The 18,103-nt window shown below is 46.7% G+C and overlaps 1 protein-coding gene across 3 annotated transcripts in view; it reads left to right on the top strand.

The window, feature by feature from the left end:
* Window positions 1-18,103, top strand: part of GALNT16 (polypeptide N-acetylgalactosaminyltransferase 16) — a 102,839-nt gene that overhangs the window by 55,954 nt on the left and 28,782 nt on the right. For all 3 annotated transcript variants that reach the window (XM_068543651.1, XM_068543653.1, XM_068543652.1), the window contains exon 2: window positions 16,158-16,315. In XM_068543651.1, the coding sequence (XP_068399752.1) occupies window positions 16,158-16,315 (158 nt within the window). The remainder of the gene's footprint in view (window positions 1-16,157; window positions 16,316-18,103) is intronic.

Genomic DNA, 18,103 nt, shown 5'->3' with positions numbered 1-18,103 from the left:
TGTCTTAATATCTGTAGGTCTATTTCTCTATCTTTAGTTTTTTTCAGATTTTCCCTGATTGTTCACTCATGTTTAAGCGCTCCCAGCTGAATCCTTACTGTCCCCACCACCACCCCTCCCACTGCCAACACAGTTGTTTTTTGTTATTTAACCAGATTGCACTGAGTTTGTAGATTAAGTCAGGGAGGATTCATACCTTAATATCACTAAAACTTTTTCAAGAACGAGCTATGTCTTCCCTTTAAGATTCTGTTTAGCTACAGGCTGGCCATCAAGGAAAACACGGATGAGCATATATAATACGTGGCTTATTTAGATTACATGACAACGCATGACATAGTTGTTTGTTGTTGCTCATTAATAATGTATGGTTTGGTGCATTGTGCAAAACTGCAGTGAATGCAGTACATAAGATCACATTTCCATGGATCCCAGCACATGCATCTGTGATACGCTGTGCTCAGATGATCTGTGTCTCTGATTTCTCATTGAATAAAACTGCATCTTTAGCGTATCCCAGAAGAAGTCATCAAAAGGGCTCTATTCGTTAAAAAATATTAGTATTATCCCTGTTTCCAGATTTTTACGGCCACTTTGTATATTGTACCTAGATAAAATGCTGGGCTGCAGGGGAGGTGCCAGTCCAGAGCATGGTCCTGTGGAGAGGACAAGTTGTACCTGTCCCAGCGGTGGCCCTTGAAGAAAGTTGCCCACGAAGCAGGCTGCTTTTTCCAGTTCCCCTTCCCAGCCTCCTTTTTCTTTATATTTAACCTGATTTTAAAAGTCTGCCTTGTTAAAGAAGATGTGGCATATATATACAATGGAATATTACTCAGCCATAAAAAGAAATGAAATTGAGTTATTTGTAGTGAGGTGGATGGACCTAGAGTCTGTCATACAGAGTGAAGTAAGTCAGAAAGAGAAAAACAAATACCGTATGCTAACACATATATATGGAATCTTAAAAAAAAAAAAAGTGGTCATGAAGAACCTAGGGGCAAGACAGGAATAAAGACACAGACCTACTAGAGAATGGACTTGAGGACATGGGGAGGGGGAAGGGTAAGCTGGGACGAAGTGAGAGAGTGGCATGGACATATATACACTACCAAATGTAAAGTAGATAGCTAGTGGGAAGCAGCCGCATAGCACAGGGAGATCAGCTTGGTGCTTTGTGACCACCTAGAGGGGTGGGATAGGGAGGGTGGGAGGGAGGGAGATGCAAGAGGGAAGAGATATGGGGACATAGGTATATGTATAACTGATTCACTTCGTTATAAAGCAGAAACTAACACACCATTGTAAAGCAATTAGACTGCAATAAAGATGTTAAAAAAAAAAATAAAAGTCTGCCTTGGGAATTCCCTGGCGGTCCAGTGGCTAGGACTCTGCACTTTCACTGCTGAGGGCCTGGGTTCAATCCCTGGTCGGGAAACTAAGGACCCACAAGCCACACGGTGTGACCAGAAAAAAAAAAAGTCTGCTTCTGTCATGCTTTATCCTATTGATGGGTCTAACCTAATTGTTTAATTACATTAGTCATGAACCACAAGTAAAGTACTTCTGAACGTGACCCACAATGCCAATAATGTACTGCATCAGCCACTACTCAGATTTGGCTCTCTGTTCTGAAAAGTGTTACAAACTGAGGTGCCCAGCCCATGATCAGGGCCTTGCTGAGTGCTAATGGGTTGAATTTTATCCTGGCCCAGCTGGTCCCGACCTCAGTGTTGAGACAGGAGGCTATTGCCACCTTCAAAATCGTCATACTCTTTATGTTCTATGTGTTACATGGCCCATTATTGCTTTTATTTTTTCAGTTAATATCTGACAGGTTCAAGTTCAATAGATTCTGAATATGGAACACCAGAAGTGCAACGATAACTTACAAACATTGACATATTACACTTGTGTGACTAGAGCAGAACGGGGTGGTGACCCGCACCGTATGTTGGCCAAGAGGGTGTGTGTTGGGCCTGGGGAGCCCTGAGAGCTGTCACAGCAGTTCTTTCCGCTGGCATCCTTTCTCTCAGCCGCAGAGCGTGGCAGTGTTGTTTGGGGGATTGATAACGATCCAGCAGACAAGAACCTGAAGGGGAATCAGCTTTGTCCCCCTTTTGATGTGACTGCAGCTCAAGGTCACCAGGACCCTGAAGGCATCCCTGGCTGGAAAGACCAAGGAGGGCCTGGGCTGACCTGAGGAGATCTGGTTATGTGCTGTTTTGGTCTGAGTAATACAAACTCTTATACTTTTCATTTTTCTGTCTTCCTTCTAGCCGTAAGCAGAGAAGTATTTCCATGCTCATGTCAGGCCAAGAGATGACAGCACTGGGCAGGTCCCCATCAGAGTCCTGAACTGTTGCTCTGAACCCTGCGCCCAGGAGGGAGGCCGCCTCCGGCCTGCACTTGTCAGGCCTGGTTGTGGTCCAGGCACTGAAGGCCAGCTTGCTTTGGAGCTGAGGGACTCAGAGTTGGAAGGGGGGGTGCCAAGCACATCTGGCCCAGAGTAGTCTGAAGGCACACAGAGGTAGCTTTGTGTTTAGGCTTTCCAGACGGACCGCCTCAATTCTAGTCCCAGCCCAGCCACTCAGCAGCTGTGTGACCTTGGGCTTGTTGTTTTACCTCTCTGGGCCTCAGTTTCCACCTCTGTAAAATAAGGGTAAGAAGAGCATCTATTTGGCAAGACTACTGGAAGATAGAAGTAAGCACCTCGTATAGCATCCAGCTTATTGTAGGCCCTCAGTGAGCAGACAGTTATCGGTTCAGATGAGAAGAGGCCTAATCTTTCCTCATGTTCTGCAGCAGCTGTGGCTGGGAGGGTCAGGCAGAGTTCTAGTACCCTTCACAGACCCAGGAATGCTCTACTCAAGCTGGGTAAACTGATAAGCAGGTGGAAACTGAGCTATCATACCACGTATTCCTAGCATGGACCACCCTCAGAATCCCTCCATCCCTAGACGACCTCTGGGCTGGGTAGAGAGTGGGAAATGAGACTCAGAGAGCTTGATTGGGCCTGGAATCTTCCTGGATCTGAGCACAGGTGGTCTGGAACAGTGGGCCTGATGCCTTGTCCCAGCCTTAAATAGAGGATCCTAGTTGGCTCAGATATCTAAGGGAATGGGGAACGCGCCCCCTCTCATTCTTGGTGAGATCACCATAACCACTAGAACTCTTTCTTGGTGAGACCACTGGTATCATAAAGCTGTGCAGTCATCAGCACCCTGGAGAAGTCAGGTCATGGTGGGAAACCTAACTGGAAGTTCAAGGTGGCCTTCCCAGGCAGCCCCTACCTTGTGCTCCTTGGTATGAAATTGAACTAGAACCTCCCAGGCCTGTGAGCGTAAGTGTTGCAAGGTGGGATTTCTATAGTAGCCTTGGAGGCTCTAGCTGAGTTGCAGCTGGTTCTGCTGATGGTGAAGCTCTGGGTCAGTACAAATAGAGGCCAGAAAACCAGACTCACAGTGAGGCTCCTGGGAAGGGGTCAGGGGAGATGGCCTAGGTTCCTCCTCGTTCTTTGTCCTGTGATTTTAGCAGCCCATGACTAGCAGTCGCTCACCACCCTGCATCCATACGAAGCAGCTGCTCAGCCTTGGTAGCACACTGGAACACCTGGAGAGCTTTAAGAACCCCTGATGCTTGTGACCCACCCCTAGAGATTCTGATTTAATTAGTCTTGGGTAGGGCCTGGACATCAGGATGTTAAAAATCTTCCCACATGATTCTAATGTACAGCCAGGGTTGAGAGTCACTGCTAAAAAGACAGGCAAGCTAATGATAATTAATATGTAATTTATGTGCCAGTTACCGTGCTAAATATATTATCTACATTATCTCCTTTAATCCTCACCCTAATCCCCATTTTCCAGACGAAGAAGCATGCTCAGAAAGGGTAGGTGACTTTCCAAGGCCAGAGAGCAATAAGCACTGACATTTTATCCCAGGGCCATGGGATTTCAAAGCCCAGGCTGGTAACCCCTATGACAACTACTTTTGAGGCAATGTGTAAAGGAAGATGGGGATGTATCTGGGGCAGGCCCTTGGTAACCTAGACGAGTTTCGCCTGTGCCCAAGCTGAGGTTGCCAGCCCGGTGCCGCCCCTGGCATCTTGTCTGGTTACGCAGGAGCACTGGCTGTCCAGGCGGGGTTGGCTGCCTCCCCAGAACCCAGCAGCTTGCGGGCAGACCCAGGGGACCCGCCTTTTCATTTGGGAGGGGTGGAACCCAAGCCTGTGCTCGCAGAGATGGTGACTCATGCACTGTTTCCCAGCTCTCCTAATGAATGGCAGTCTTTCAACTTGGGACACAGCATCAGATGAAATTTTTGTCCTAGGGGAGTCAGGAGTGGTTGGGAAGCACATTTTGTTCGCCAGGTGTTTGGCGTTTAAAGCAGACTCAGAAAAAAAAGTCAGGAGTCATCCATAAAATAGGACCAGAGCCTTTTTTTTTTTTTTTTAAGCATCTTTATTGGAGTATAATTGCTTTACAATGGTGTGTTAGTTTCTGCTTTATAACAAAGTGAATCAGTTATACATATACATATGTTCCCATATCCAGAGCCTTTTTATTTGCAGTTTCAGTGAGTTTAGTGAAAGGTACCTGTTTTACTGGCAATAAAAGGAAATTGGGCAGCAGTTATTTAAAAGGAGTTCGAGTTGTTTAAATCTGAAATTTAGGGGTACATGTGCATATATGTTAAAAGAAAGTTTATAAGGCTTGGAGATTTGGGTTGAACTGTTTTTGATGAAAGTGACTTGGAAAATATTTTCCTTTCTTATTTTCAACCTTCCCCTTGGCTGTTTGTTTCCAAAAATTTAGCAGTCAAGAAGAAATAAGCAAATCTAGCTGGAAAAAGACTGATACAAGTCAGGCAGGTTTCAAAGTTTAATCGAAGTGATTGACTGAAGATAAAAGTCTCTAAGATGAGAAATAATTCTTCCCATTTTATAAAGCAGAGTCATGATTTCAGCTTAAACAATTTCAGATGTGATTGACCTTATTGGACATGGAAGTGCTGGATTTGGCACTTCCTGAAAAGACAGACTGGTGACGTTTAGGAGGCAGCTGCCTAAACGTCACCAAGAACTCTCGGCAGGCGGCTGGAGGGCTGTGGCAGCCTCATCAGGCTGTCACTCACCATCTTCCCAACACTTGTTCCTCACCATGGCAACCCAAGGACCTCTTAAGTTGTTGTCCAGATGGAACCCCCTCCTGCCCCCCCGCCCTTCCCAAAGCCTGACCACAGCCCTGCCTGCTGGACAAGGCTAGGAATGCCTCACCCGGCTCTGGGCTCAAGTCCCTGGGCCAGATGCCAGAGAACAGCCTGGAAATCTTGGAATGGATGGCTTCCACCCACACTGTGTCATTGCCATTGGTGGCTCATTTGTTGGTTTTTGGTTTTGACTTTTGTTTCTTACTTCTGGAGAATGGTTTGCTTTTCATTGAAAGGACCGAAGGACTGACATCTCTGAACTTTTGGCTATGAGAGAAGAACAGCCAACTCAAACTAGTTCAAGAGAAAAAAAAAAGGACAGATAGGTAAGTAAGTAGTTAGATGGACAGATATAGAGAGATAGAAAAACCCCAAAGTGAACTTGGATCAGATATAATTGGCTCCAGGGACCCCAAACAATATCATTAGAGCTCTTTCTTTCCATCTCTTGGCTCTGATTCTTTCTTCTTGGTTTCATTCTCCAGACAAGATTTCTCCATGTGATGGGCAGGAAGACTCTCACCTCCCAAGCTGACCAGTGCTGACAAAAAGAGCTCAGTTTATAGAAAAGTCTCAGGGTGGATTCTGATTGGCCCCGATTGAGTCAAATGACCGTTCCTGAACCAGTCCCCTGCGTCTGGGAGTGCAGTGACAAGATCACCCTAGCCTGGGTCTTGTGCCCACCCCATGGTGGTGATTGAGGTGTTGGTGGGATGGGAAGAGAGTGATTAACAGCCCTGCCAGGAGCATGTGAGTGAGGAGGTCCCTAAGATGAGCAAAACTACCCTGCCACCTTCTTGGTCCGCTTCAACTCCAAGTGTGTGTTAGCTGAGTGTGGGGAGCGGGGTTGGGGGCGGGCAGGAGATGTTGCGGGCATGACAGCTCATCACTCACATACTCATTAGCCATTGTTTTCCAGTCCCACTGGGCACTGTTCTGGGCTTTGGGATCCAGCATTAAACAAAACAGACAATCCCTGCCTTGGTGAAGCTTATATTCTTGTGGGAAGAAGGAGTCAAAAAGATAACATTAATAACAAAAATGCACATCGAACATCCAATGATACTACGTGCTATAAGGAAAACCAAAGCAGGCGAGAGGATGGGGAAGGCGAGGGTGGGGCTGAGGCCACAGTTTCACAGATGGTGGTTGGGGAAGGCTCACAGAGGAGCCGGGTTTGAGCAGAGCCCTGCAGGGGGTGAAGGAGGGAGCCATGCAGACAACTGGGAGAAAAGCCTTCCAGAAAGGAAGCAGAGGGAACAAAGGTGCTAAGGAGAAGGTGCTGGCAGGCTCAAGGAACATCAGGAGGCCAGTGTGGCTGGAGCAGAGCTAGGCAGGGGGCAACAGTAGAAGCTGAGTCCAGCGAGGTGACAGGGCATCCGCTCCTGGGCCACTGTGAGCTCTGGGGCTTGTGCCCTGAGGGAGAGTGAAAGCCACTGGAGGTCATGTGTGGTGTCAGAGGATCCCATTTGTCTGCTGTGGTTTTCTCCCCACTTGATTATAAGTAAGGTGAGAGCAGGGATACTGTCTAGGTATCCATTCATTCATTCACTCACTCATTCATTCCTTTATTCAGTAAACATCCGCTCAATACCTACTATGTGCCAGGTGCTAGGAGCTCACTATCTAGTGGAAAAGAAAGAGAAGTGAAGCACAGATGTCAGTGCCATGTGGTATAAGAATTCCACAGACAGCCCCAAATGCCCTCACCCCCTCCAGAAAGGACAGCAGTCCAAGTCCTCCTATCCAGTGGCTCCGACTGGCTCCAAGCCCAGGATCTCGGGTCTCTCAGGCTGATCCAGATATATCCCCTTATGGTCCCGCAGCCCAGAGCCAAAGGATGTATTTACCCCTCACCGATATGCTTAGTAAGCAGTGTGGCTGGGAGAACAGGATAGCACAACACACTTCCCCTTTGGAAGAGGGGAGCAGGGAGGCAGCATTCACTGGCCACCAGTGCCTGGTGCCTGTGCCATCACCAGACTCCTGCCCCAGCTGGGGTGGGGTGGGCGAGGTTCCATGGCCAGTTCTCCAGCTACCCGTGTGATCTGAGTTTGAGAGTGGAGGTTTCTTTATGATCCTCCATGGCCATGCCTGGCATGGGATGGGGGAGGAAAAGGGAGTGACCTAGATTCCTAGATTTCTCTTCTGGGGGCCATACTTTTTGTTTATTTCCATCCTCCCAGCTTCTTGCACAGTGTCTGCACAAACTAGACTTTCAGTAAATAATCTGTTGATTTAACACTAGTGGCATGTGCATAGGACACTGCCTGTGAGACCCAGGCCAGGGGCCTGCATCAGGCTGTGGAGCATGGGGGAGGGCACTAGGGGTGACCCCGGGATTTGTCACCTGGAGGACCAGGAGGGTGGGACTGCCCACCTCTGCAACAGGCAGCACAGAAGAAGCAGCTGCTTTGGGGACGGATGAAGAATTCATTTTGAGGAATTGAGTTAGAGGTAGCCACTGGGACACTCAAAGGCCTGGAAGTCTCAGAATCAAAGACCGGGGCCAAAGGGAAAGGAGAGTTCAAGAGCTGGAGGGAAATGAGCTGTGGTGTGGGTGTGTGGATAGATATCAGGTAGAAGAGCTCAGGGCAGTGACTGGGGTGAGGCCAGAGAGGGACTGGATAGAGAGGTCACATCCTACCCTTCCTCAGTATCGCCTCCACTCGGCTGACACAGAGCCAACTGATGTTTCAGCTCTAAACCCTGGGGATGCTGGGTCAATGTGAAAGCAGAGCTGAGACCTCTGGGAGGGAGCAGGCCCTTGTGCCCTTCTTCACAAGGTGTGTCACAGGTGAAGGGTCTAACCTCGGAGGAGGTTTGGACCATCAGAGGCTGATGAGGCTGATGTCTAGCTCAGTTTTGAGGTCCTGAGAGGATCTTCTCTAGAGATGCTCTTGCACAGCCTTCTCTGTGGCCCTGAAGAAGCTTTGAATGAGGTGCAGGAAGGCAGCAGGCTGGGAATGGGGACAGAGTCAGAACCATTCCTTCCCCTTCCTGGCACATAGGTGGTGCTCAGCAGAGTTTTGCTGAATGAATGGGTGGATGAATGAATGAGCAAGTGGAGTCAAGCCTCTGTAAACAAATGAATGAATGATCAGGTGATCCTTGGAACTTTTAGAAGGGTGTTCCAGTGCCCGGTAGCTGGTGGCTCTCGATCAATGTTTACTGGGCGATGGGTGAGTGTGGGTTGAGAGCTCAGAGGTTTCCTGAGCCCACAGCGTGGCCATAAGTCCTAAATAAATAAGCATGGTTATTTCCCTCAGTTGACTGGCAGGGTAATTCAGTGGCATACTCTCCCTTTGGGAGCTTCTGCAATTTTTGTTCTTATTTTAGCTCTTCCACCATCAGCTGGAGGCCGCTTTCCATTTGCCTGATCCCGGGCTGGGTGGAAGTGGGGGGCAGAGTTAGCACCCACTCTTTTCTCTGGTGGGAAGGGCACAAAGGAGCCCTCATCCTCACTCTCACAGTTGACAGCTTGGGTCCTTCTAGCAATCCAGGGTTCAAGCCAGAACCTTCTTCCTCTCTCTCTCCTCCCCTCTCCCTCCTTCCTTCACTCCTTCTCTCTATTTTTTTTTTTAGATGTCCTTACCTTTTTTTTTTGAATTTTATTTTATTTTTTTATACAGCAGGTTCTTATTAGTTATCCATTTTATCCATATTAGTGTATATATGTCAACCCTAATCTCCCAATTCATCCCACCACCAACACCCCCTGCCACTTTCCCCCCTCAATGTCCATACTTTTGTCCTCTGCATCTGTGTCTCAATTTCTGCCCTGCAAACGGGTTCATCTGTACCATTTTTCTAGGTTTCACATATATGTGTTAATATACAATATTTGTTTTTCTCTTTCTGACTTACTTCACTCTGTATGACAGTCTCTAGATCCATCCACATCTCTACAAATGACCCAGTTTTGTCCCTTTTTATGGCTGAGTAATATTCCATTGTATATATGTACCACATCTTCTTTATCCATTCATCTGTCGATGGACATTTAGGTTGCTTCCATGACCTGGATATTGTAAATAGTGCTGCAATGAACATTGGGGTATATGTGTCTTTTTGAATTATGGTTTTCTCTGGGTATATGCCCAGTAGTGGGATTGCTGGGTCATATGGTAATTCTATTTTTAGTTTTTTAAGGAACCTCCATACTGTTCTCCGTAGTGGCTGTATCAATTTACATTCCCACCAACAGTGCAAGAGGGTTCCCTTTTCTCCACACGCTCTCCAGCATTTGTTGTTTGTAGATTTTCTGGTGATGCCCATTCTAACTGGTGTGAGGAGATACCTCATTGTAGTTTTGATTTGCGTTTCTGTAATAACTAGTGATGTTGAGCAGCTTTTCATGTGCTTCTTGGCCATCTGTATGTCTTCTTTGGAGAAATGTCTATTTAGGTCTTCTGCCCATTTTTGGATTCCGCTGTCTGTTTTTTTAATATTGAGCTGCATGAGCTGTTTATATATTTTCGAGATTAATCCTTTGTCCATTGATTTGTTTGCAAATATTTTCTCCCGTTCTGAGGGTTGACTTTTTGTCTTGTTTGTAGTTTCCTTTGTTTTGCAAAAGCTTTGAAGTTTCATTAGGTCCCATTTGTTTATTTTTGTTTTTATTTCCATTACTCTAGGAGCTGGGTCAAAAAAGATCTTGCTGTGATTTATGTCAAAGAGTGTTCTTCCTATGTTTTCCTCTAAGAGTTTTATAGTGCCCGGTCTTACATTTAGGTCTTGAATCCATTTTGAGTTTATTTTTGTGTATGGTGTTAGGGAGTGTTCTAATTTCATTCTTTTACATGTAGCTGTCCAGTTTTCCCAGCACCACTTATTGAAGAGACTGTCTTTTCTCCATTGTATATCTTTGCCTCCTTTGTCATAGATTAGTTGACCATAGGTGTGTGGGTTTATCTCTGGGCTTTCTATCTTGTGCCATTGATCTATGTTTCCATTTTTGTGCCAATACCATATTGTCTTGATTACTGTAGCTTTGTAGTATAGTCTGAAGTCAGGGAGTTTGATTCCTCCAGCTCCATTTTTTTCCCTCAAGACTGCTTTGGCTATTCGGGGTGTTTTGTGTCTCCATACAAATTTTAAGATTTTTTGTTCTAGTTCTGTAAAAAAAATGCCAGTGGTAATTTGATAGGCATTGCATTGAATCTGTAGATTGCTTTGGGTAGTATAGTCATTTTCACAATATTGATTCTTCCAATCCAAGAACATGGTATATCTCTCCATCTGTTGGTATCAACTTTTATTTCTTTCATCAGTATCTTATAGTTTTCTGCATACAGGTCTTTTGTCTCCCTAAGTAGGTTTATTCCTAGGTATTTTATTCTTTTTGTTGCAATGGTAAATGGGAGTGTTTCCTTAATTTCTCTTTCAGATTTTTCATCATTAGTGTATAGGAATGCAAGAGATTTCTGTGCATTTATTTTGTATCCTGCAACTTTACCAAATTCATTGATTAGCTCTAGTAGTTTCCTGGTGGCATCCTTAGGATTCTCTATGTATAGTATCATGTCCTCTGCCAACAGTGACAGTTTAACTTCTTCTTTTCCAATTTGTATTCCTTTTATTTCTTTTTCTTCTCTGAATGCCATGGCTAGGATTTCCAAAACTATGTTGAATAATAGTGGTGAGAGTGGACATCCTTGTCTTGTTCCTGATCTTAGAGGAAATGCTTTCAGTTTTTCACCATTGAGAATGATGTTTGCTGTGGGTTTGTCTTATACGGCCTTTATTATGTTGAGGTAGGTTCCCTCTATGCCCACTTTCTGGAGAGTTTTTATCATAAATGGGTGTTGAATTTTGTCAAAAGCTTTTTCCGCATCTATTGAGATGATCATATGGTTTTTCTTCTTCAATTTGTTAATATGGTGTATCACTTTGATTGATTTGCATATATAGAAGAATCCTTGCATCCCTGGGATAAATCCCACTTGATCATGGTGTATGATCCTTTTAATGTGTTGTTGGATTCTGTTTGCTAGTATTTTGTTGAGGATTTTTGCATCTATATTCATGAGTGATATTGGTCTGTACTTGTCTTTTTCTGTAGTATCTTTGTCTGGTTTTGGTATCAGGGTGATGGTGGCCTCATAGAATGAGTTTGGGAGTGTTCCTTCCTCTGCAGTGTTCTGGAAGAGTTTGAGAAGGATGGGTGTTAGCTCTTCTCTAAATGCTTGACAGAATTCACCTGTGAAGCCATCTGGTCCTGGACTTTTGTTTGTTGAAAGATTTTTAATCACAGTTTCAATTTCATTACTTGTGATTGGTCTGTTCATATTTTCTATTTCTTCCTGGTTCAGTCTTGGAAGGTTATACCTTTCTAAGAATTTGTCCATTTCTTCCAGGTTGTCCATTTTATTGGCATAGAGTTGCTTGTAGTAGTCTCTTAGGATGCTTTGTATTTCTGCAGTGTCTGTTGTAACTTCTCCTTTTTCATTTCTAATTTTATTGATTTGAGTCCTCTCCCTCTTTTTCTTGATGAGTCTGGCTAATGGTTTATCAATTTTGTTTATCCTCTCAATGAACCAGCTTTTAGTTTTATTGATCTTTGCTATTGTTTTCTTTGTTTCTATTTCATTTATTTCTGCTCTGATCTTTATGATTTCTTTCCTTCTGCTAACTTTGGGTTTTGTTTGTTCTTCTTTCTCTATTTCCTTTAGGTGTAAGGTTAGATTGTTTATTTGAGATTTTTCTTGTTTCTTGAGGTAGGCTTGTACTGCTATAAACTTCCCTCTTAGAACTGCTTTTGCTGCATCCCATAGGTTTTGGATTATCGTGTTTTCATTGTCATTTGTCTCTAGGTATTTTTTGATTTCCTCTTTGATTTCTTCAGTGATCTCTTAGTTATTTAGTAATGTATTATTTAGCCTTCATGTGTTTGTGTTTATTATGTTTTTTTCCCTGTAATTGATTTCTAATCTCATAGCGTTGTGGTCAGAAAAGATGCTTGATATGATTTCAATTTTGTTAAATTTACTGAGGCTGGATTTGTGACCCAAGATGTGATCTATCCTGGAGAATGTTCTGTGTGCACTTGAGAAGAAAGTGTAATCTGCTGTTTTTGGATGGAATGTCCTATGAATATCAATGAAATCTATCTGGTCTATTGTGTCATTTAAAGCTTCTGTTTCCTTATTAATTTTCTGTTTGGATGATCTGTCCATTGGTGTAAGTGAGGTGTTAAAGTCCCCCACTATTATTGTGTTACTGTTGATTTCCTCTGTTATAGCTGTTAGCAGTTGCCTTATGTATTGACATGCTCCTATGTTGGGTGCATACAATTGTTACATCTTCTTTTTGGATTGATCCCTTGATCATTATGTAGTGTCCTTCCTTGTCTCTTGTAATATTCTTAATTTTAAAGTCTATTTTATCTGATATGAGTATTGCTACTCCAGCTTTCTTTTGATTTCCATCTGCATGGAATATCTTTTTCCATCCCCTCACTTTCAGTCTGTATGTGTCCCTAGGTCTGAAGTGGGTCTCTTGTAGACAGCATATATATGGGTGTTGTTTTTGTATCCATCCAGCGAGCCTGAGTCTTTTGGTTGGAGCACTTAATCCGTTCACTTTTAAGGTAATTATTGATATGTATGTTCCTATTACCATTTTCTTAATTGTTATGGTTTAGTTTTTGTAGGTCCTTTTCTTCTCTTGTGTTTCCCACTTAGAGAAGTTCCTTTAGCATTTGTTGTAGAGCTGGTTTGGTGGTGCTGAATTCTCTTAGCTTTCGCTTGTCTGTAAAGCTTTTGATCTCTCCATCGAATCTGAATGAGATCCTTGCCGGGTAGAGTAATCTTGGTTGTAGGTTCTTCCCTTTCATCACTTTAAATATGTCATGCCACTCCCTTCTGGCTTGTAGAGTTTCTGCTGAGAAATCAGCTGTTAACCTTATGGGAGTTCCTTTGCATGTTATTTGTCGTTTTTCCCTTGTTGCTTTCAATAATTTTTCTTTGTCTTTAATTTTTGCCAATTTTATTACTATGTGGCTCGGCATGTTTCTCCTTGGGTTTATCCTGCCTGGGACTCTCTGTGCTTCCTGGACTTGGGTGGCTATTTCCTTTCCCATGTTAGGGAAGTTTTCTCGTATAATCTCTTCAAATATTTTCTCAGGTCCTTTCTCTCTCTCTTCTCCTTCTGAGACCCCTATAATGCAAATGTTGTTGCGTTTAATGTTGTCCCAGAGGTCTCTTAGGCTGTTTTCATTTCTTTTCATTCTTTTTTCTTTATTCTGTTCCACAGCAGTGAATTCCATCATTCTGTCTTCCAGGTCACTTATCCGTTCTTCTGCCTCAGTTATTCTGCTATTGATTCCTTCTCGTGTGTTTTTCATTTCAGTTATTGTACTGTTCATCTCTGTTTGTTTGTTCTTTAATTCTTCGAGGTCTTTGTTAAACATTTCTTGCATCTTCTCGATATTTGCCTCCATTCTTCTTCTGAGGTCCTGGATCATCCTCACTGTCATTATTCTGAATTCTTTTTCTGGAAGGTTGCCTATCTCCACTTCATTTAGTTGTTTTTCTGGGGTTTTATCTTGTTCCTTCATCTGCTACATAGCCCTCTGCCTTTTCATCTTGTCTGTCTCTCTGTGAATATGGTTTTTGTTCCACAGGCTGCGGGATTGTAGTTCTTCTTGCTTCTGCTGTCTGCCTTCTGGTGTATGAGGCTATCTAAGAGGCTTGTGCAAGCTTCCTGATGGGAGGGACTGGTGGTGGGTAGAGCTGGTTGTTGCTCTGGTGGGCAATGCTCAGTAAAACTTTAATCCGCTTGTTTGCTGATGGGTGGGGCTTGGTTCCCTCCCTGTTGGTTGGTTGGCCTGAGGCAACCCAACACTGGAGCCTACTCCAGCTCTTTGGTGGGGCTAATGGCAGACCCTGGGAGGGCTCACGCCAAGAAGTACTTCCCAGAACTTCTGCCGCCAGTGTCCTTGTCCTCATGGTGATCTACTGCCACCCCCTGCCTCTGCAGGAGACCCTCCAACACTAGCAGGTAGGTCTGGTTCAGTCTCCTATGAGGTCACTCCTCCTTCCCCTGGGTCCTGATGCGCACACTACTTTGTGTGTGCCCTCCAAGAGTGGCGTCTCTGTTTCCCCCAGTCCTGTCGAAGTCCTGAAATCAAATCCCGCTAGCCTTCAAAGTCTGATTCTCTAGGAATTCCTCCTCCCGCTGCTGGACCTCCAGGTTGGGAAGCCTGATGTGAGGCTCAGAACCTTCACTCCAGTGGGTGGACTTCTGTGGTATAAGTGTTCTCCAGTTTGTGAGTCACCTACCCAGCAGTTATGGGATTTGATTTTATTGTGATTGCGCCCCTCCTACCGTCTCATTGTGGCTTCTCCTTTGTCTTTGGATGTGGAGTGTCTTTTTTGGTGAGTTCCAGTGTCTTCCTGTCAATGATTGTTCAGCAGTTAGCTGTGATTCTGGTGCTCTCGCCAGAGGGAGTGAGAGCACGTCCTTCTACTCCACCATCTTGAACCAATCCCCTCCTTCCACTCGTTCTCTCTTTCCTGCAGTGGATTGCGAGTCTATGGGGACTCTGACCCATCTGTCCAGTCCCTGGCATGGCACCAAATAAGAATATCACAGCGCGGCAGTGCAGCTGTTGTCACCATCCTGAGAATGTGTGTGGCACAGGGCTGGGCCAAGTACACATGAGGAAACCTCCCTCACTGGCTCTGACCTCAGGGAGCTCAGGGACTGGCTCCTAGGAGGCAGGAACACTACAGAGAGGCAGCCCTTAGGAGACAGGCACTCCCCGGAACCTTTGCATTCCTGTCCCATGAGGCTGGGAGCTAGGCTCTCAGGGGAATGTGGAGGCCCTGGGCTGCTGGTGGATCACCCAACACATCCATCTCCTCTCCACAGGTCGAGCTGTCTTCTTGGGACTGTCCCTCTAGAGACTAGGCCTGTGATGGAGTTCTCACGCAGGGGTTCTGTGCCTGGACAACTCTCACCCGCCGTCCTGCTGCCCCTGTGGGCCCACAGGTCCTGCCCGGGCTGCTGGTCAGGTGGAAGGGGCGGAGTCGAGATGAGCTCACCGTTGATGATATTTCCAGGCAACATCCGGCTGGCAGTGTGGTTCAGATAATGAGATGTCAGGATCCATCCACTCGTCCATTCATCTCAGATGTATCTTTCCCCAGTGTCTTTCATGGGGGGACTTTGGGAGCACAAAGCAGGGTGTGGCTAAGAGGAGGGAGGCTGGGCCATGGCATCTGTCATCCATCACTCCCCAGCACTTAGCACCGGGGTGCCCGGGAGGCCTGACGTGAGCTATTTCAGCAGCAAACACAAGTCCCAGAGAAGATGCATCACTGCCTGTGCATTTGTGTCCTAGCAGCTCTGGCATTAGCCTGTGAGGGGCTGCTGGACCTCACAGGTGGTTCTCTGGGCAGCAGCTTGTCCCAGCGCTGGATGTTTTACTGATGAGGCACCTCCTGCATGCCTAGCCCAGTGTCAGGCCCAAGTTTATCCCTAGGAGACTGTCAATCTGCAGGTTGCTTGGTGACCTCTCAGGACACCTCATTTTGGGGGTCAGGTGCCCTCCAGGTGTCACCATCTCCATATCCAGCGAAGAGCACTGGTCAAGAGTGTGGGCTTCAGAGTCAGAACAACCATTTTGATTCCAGAAACCTGTGACTTACTAGCTCTGACCTTGAGCTTTTTCATTAATAAGCTTTATTTTTTAAGAGCAGTTTTAGTTGCACAAAATTGAGCGGAAAGTACGGAGAGTTCCCATGTACTCCCTGCCCCCACACATGGGGGTACTGTCACGAGCCTCAGTTTCCTCATCTGTACAATGGGGGAAATAACGATCTCCTGCTCACAGATACAAATGAGATAATGCAGTTGGGTCCTACCGTGTCGTAAGTGCTTACCACACAGTGGCTACTTTATCCTCTTGCCTGTGGCCCCTCTGATGCTGACCTTTGTCTCAGGTGACAGGAACACCCTCGAAAGGCTTTGATGAGAAGGCGTACCTGGCAGCCAAGCAGCTGAAGCCTGGAGAGGACCCCTACAGACAGCATGCCTTCAACCAGCTGGAGAGCGACAAGCTGAGCCCTGACCGGCCCATCCGGGACACCCGCCATTACAGGTGTGGCCTCCATTGTGCCGGTGGAGAAAGAAAGGTGGAGGGAAGGGCCAGCACCAGTTGGCTTTTCTTTCAGTCATGTGGATTTAAGAAATGAGGAAGATTTCCTCAGACTCGGTCCAGCTATTGAGACATTCAAACTCTTACCATCTGTCGTTTTCCTGACTCATCTTTATTTCACTGACCTCCTGAGAGACCGAGAGGTCCAAGGAGACTTCCCAGCGAGGCCAGAGAGGCCCCTAAGTACCTCAGGCTGGAATCCCAGCAAGAGTGACCTGCCAGGGGACCACGGGGAGGTCTGAGGGGGTGGGCTAGCCTGGCGTTCTTGGGGCCCGTCTGGTGATGTCTGAGGTGAAGAGAGGCCGCCAGCCCTGCCTGCACTGTGCCAACAGTAGAGTGCTGTGCACCGCCCCCTCTCCTTCCTCTCCTCCTGCCCCGCTGCCGCCACTTCCTCAGCAGCTCCCAGGAATGCTTGGCAGTCTTGCTCCTTGTTCTCCCACAGTGGTAGGTGGGAGAGGCCCTAGACCAGGATCTAGGACACCTTCCACGCGGATCCCAGCTTGGGCTCTGCTCAGTGTGAGTGGGCAAGTCATCAGCCCCCTCCCTGGTTCAGGCCCTTGTCATGTCCCGTCTGGATGATACGAGTCTCCACCTTCAACCTCTCCTCTCCCTGCCCTCACCTATGGGAACAGTCTAAGCTCCTTTCCCTGAAGTACAAGCCACCTGGTCCCCTCCGAGCCTCTGCTCCTTTGCACCTAGCCCTTGGTGCTCCCTCAGTCCCAGACTCCTCTGGCCTCCCTCCTTGTTTCCACACACAGGCCGTTTCCTCTGCCTGAACGCCTCCCCGCCACACCCTTACGACTCTCCTCAGCGTCCTCTCCTCCGGGGAAGTTTCCTTGCCAACCCAGGCTGGTATGGGGGCCTCCTCTGTGCTCTCTGCAGACATCGATCAAGGCAGCGAGGCGGGGTTGGAGCTGACCCACTCGTGCGCCTGCAGCTTTTAATGGCCAACATGGGCTGCGTTGGAGCCGGCTGTGTGCCCAGCGCCGGGCAGGTCTTGGTTTGAGGGTAGGCGAGGGTGACTTGGGTCAAGATTGCTTTTCCTGGGCTTCCCTGGTGGCGCAGTGGTTGAGAATCTGCCTGCCAATGCAGGGGACACAGGTTCGAGCCCTGGTCTGGGAAGATCCCACATGCTGCGGAGCAACTAAGCCCGTGCACCACAATTGCTGAGCCTGCGCGTCTGGAGCCTGTGCTCCGCAACAAGAGAGGCCGCGATAGTGAGAGGCCCGCGCACCGCGATGAAGAGTGGCCCCCACTTGCCGCAACTAGAGAAAGCCCTCGCACAGAAACGAAGACCCAACACAGCCATAAATAAATAAATAAATAAATAAAATTAAAAAAAAAAAAAGATTGCTTTTCCTTCTGAAGCAGCTACTCTGCAGCACAACGGATGTGTGTGAGATAAAGGTGCAGAAGGGGGCCTGCTTCTAGCACCTTCCTTGTCACTCACGGAGACCAGAAGTCCAGTGGGCTTGGCATCCTTCCTGGGCACTAGATGGTTGAGCTTCAAAGATAGAGACCTGGGGCCATAGCGGTCAGTGCAGGGGGTCTGGGTGCCCAGGAAGTGACTGCTTCCCCCAGGGCTCCCCATCTCAGCAGACCAAGCCCCCTCCTACCCCCAAACCCACAAGCCTCTGGGAGGAGAGGCACTTGGGACGCCTGGCTTCCCAGGGCAGAGGTGAATTTCTCTACCTCTCCCACTCCCTGACATCCTCTCTCAAGGAGGATTAT

Source organism: Eschrichtius robustus, chromosome 1 (assembly GCF_028021215.1).
Source record: "Eschrichtius robustus isolate mEscRob2 chromosome 1, mEscRob2.pri, whole genome shotgun sequence".
NCBI lineage: Eukaryota > Metazoa > Chordata > Mammalia > Artiodactyla > Eschrichtiidae > Eschrichtius > Eschrichtius robustus.
This window is presented reverse-complemented; position numbering and strand designations above follow the sequence as displayed.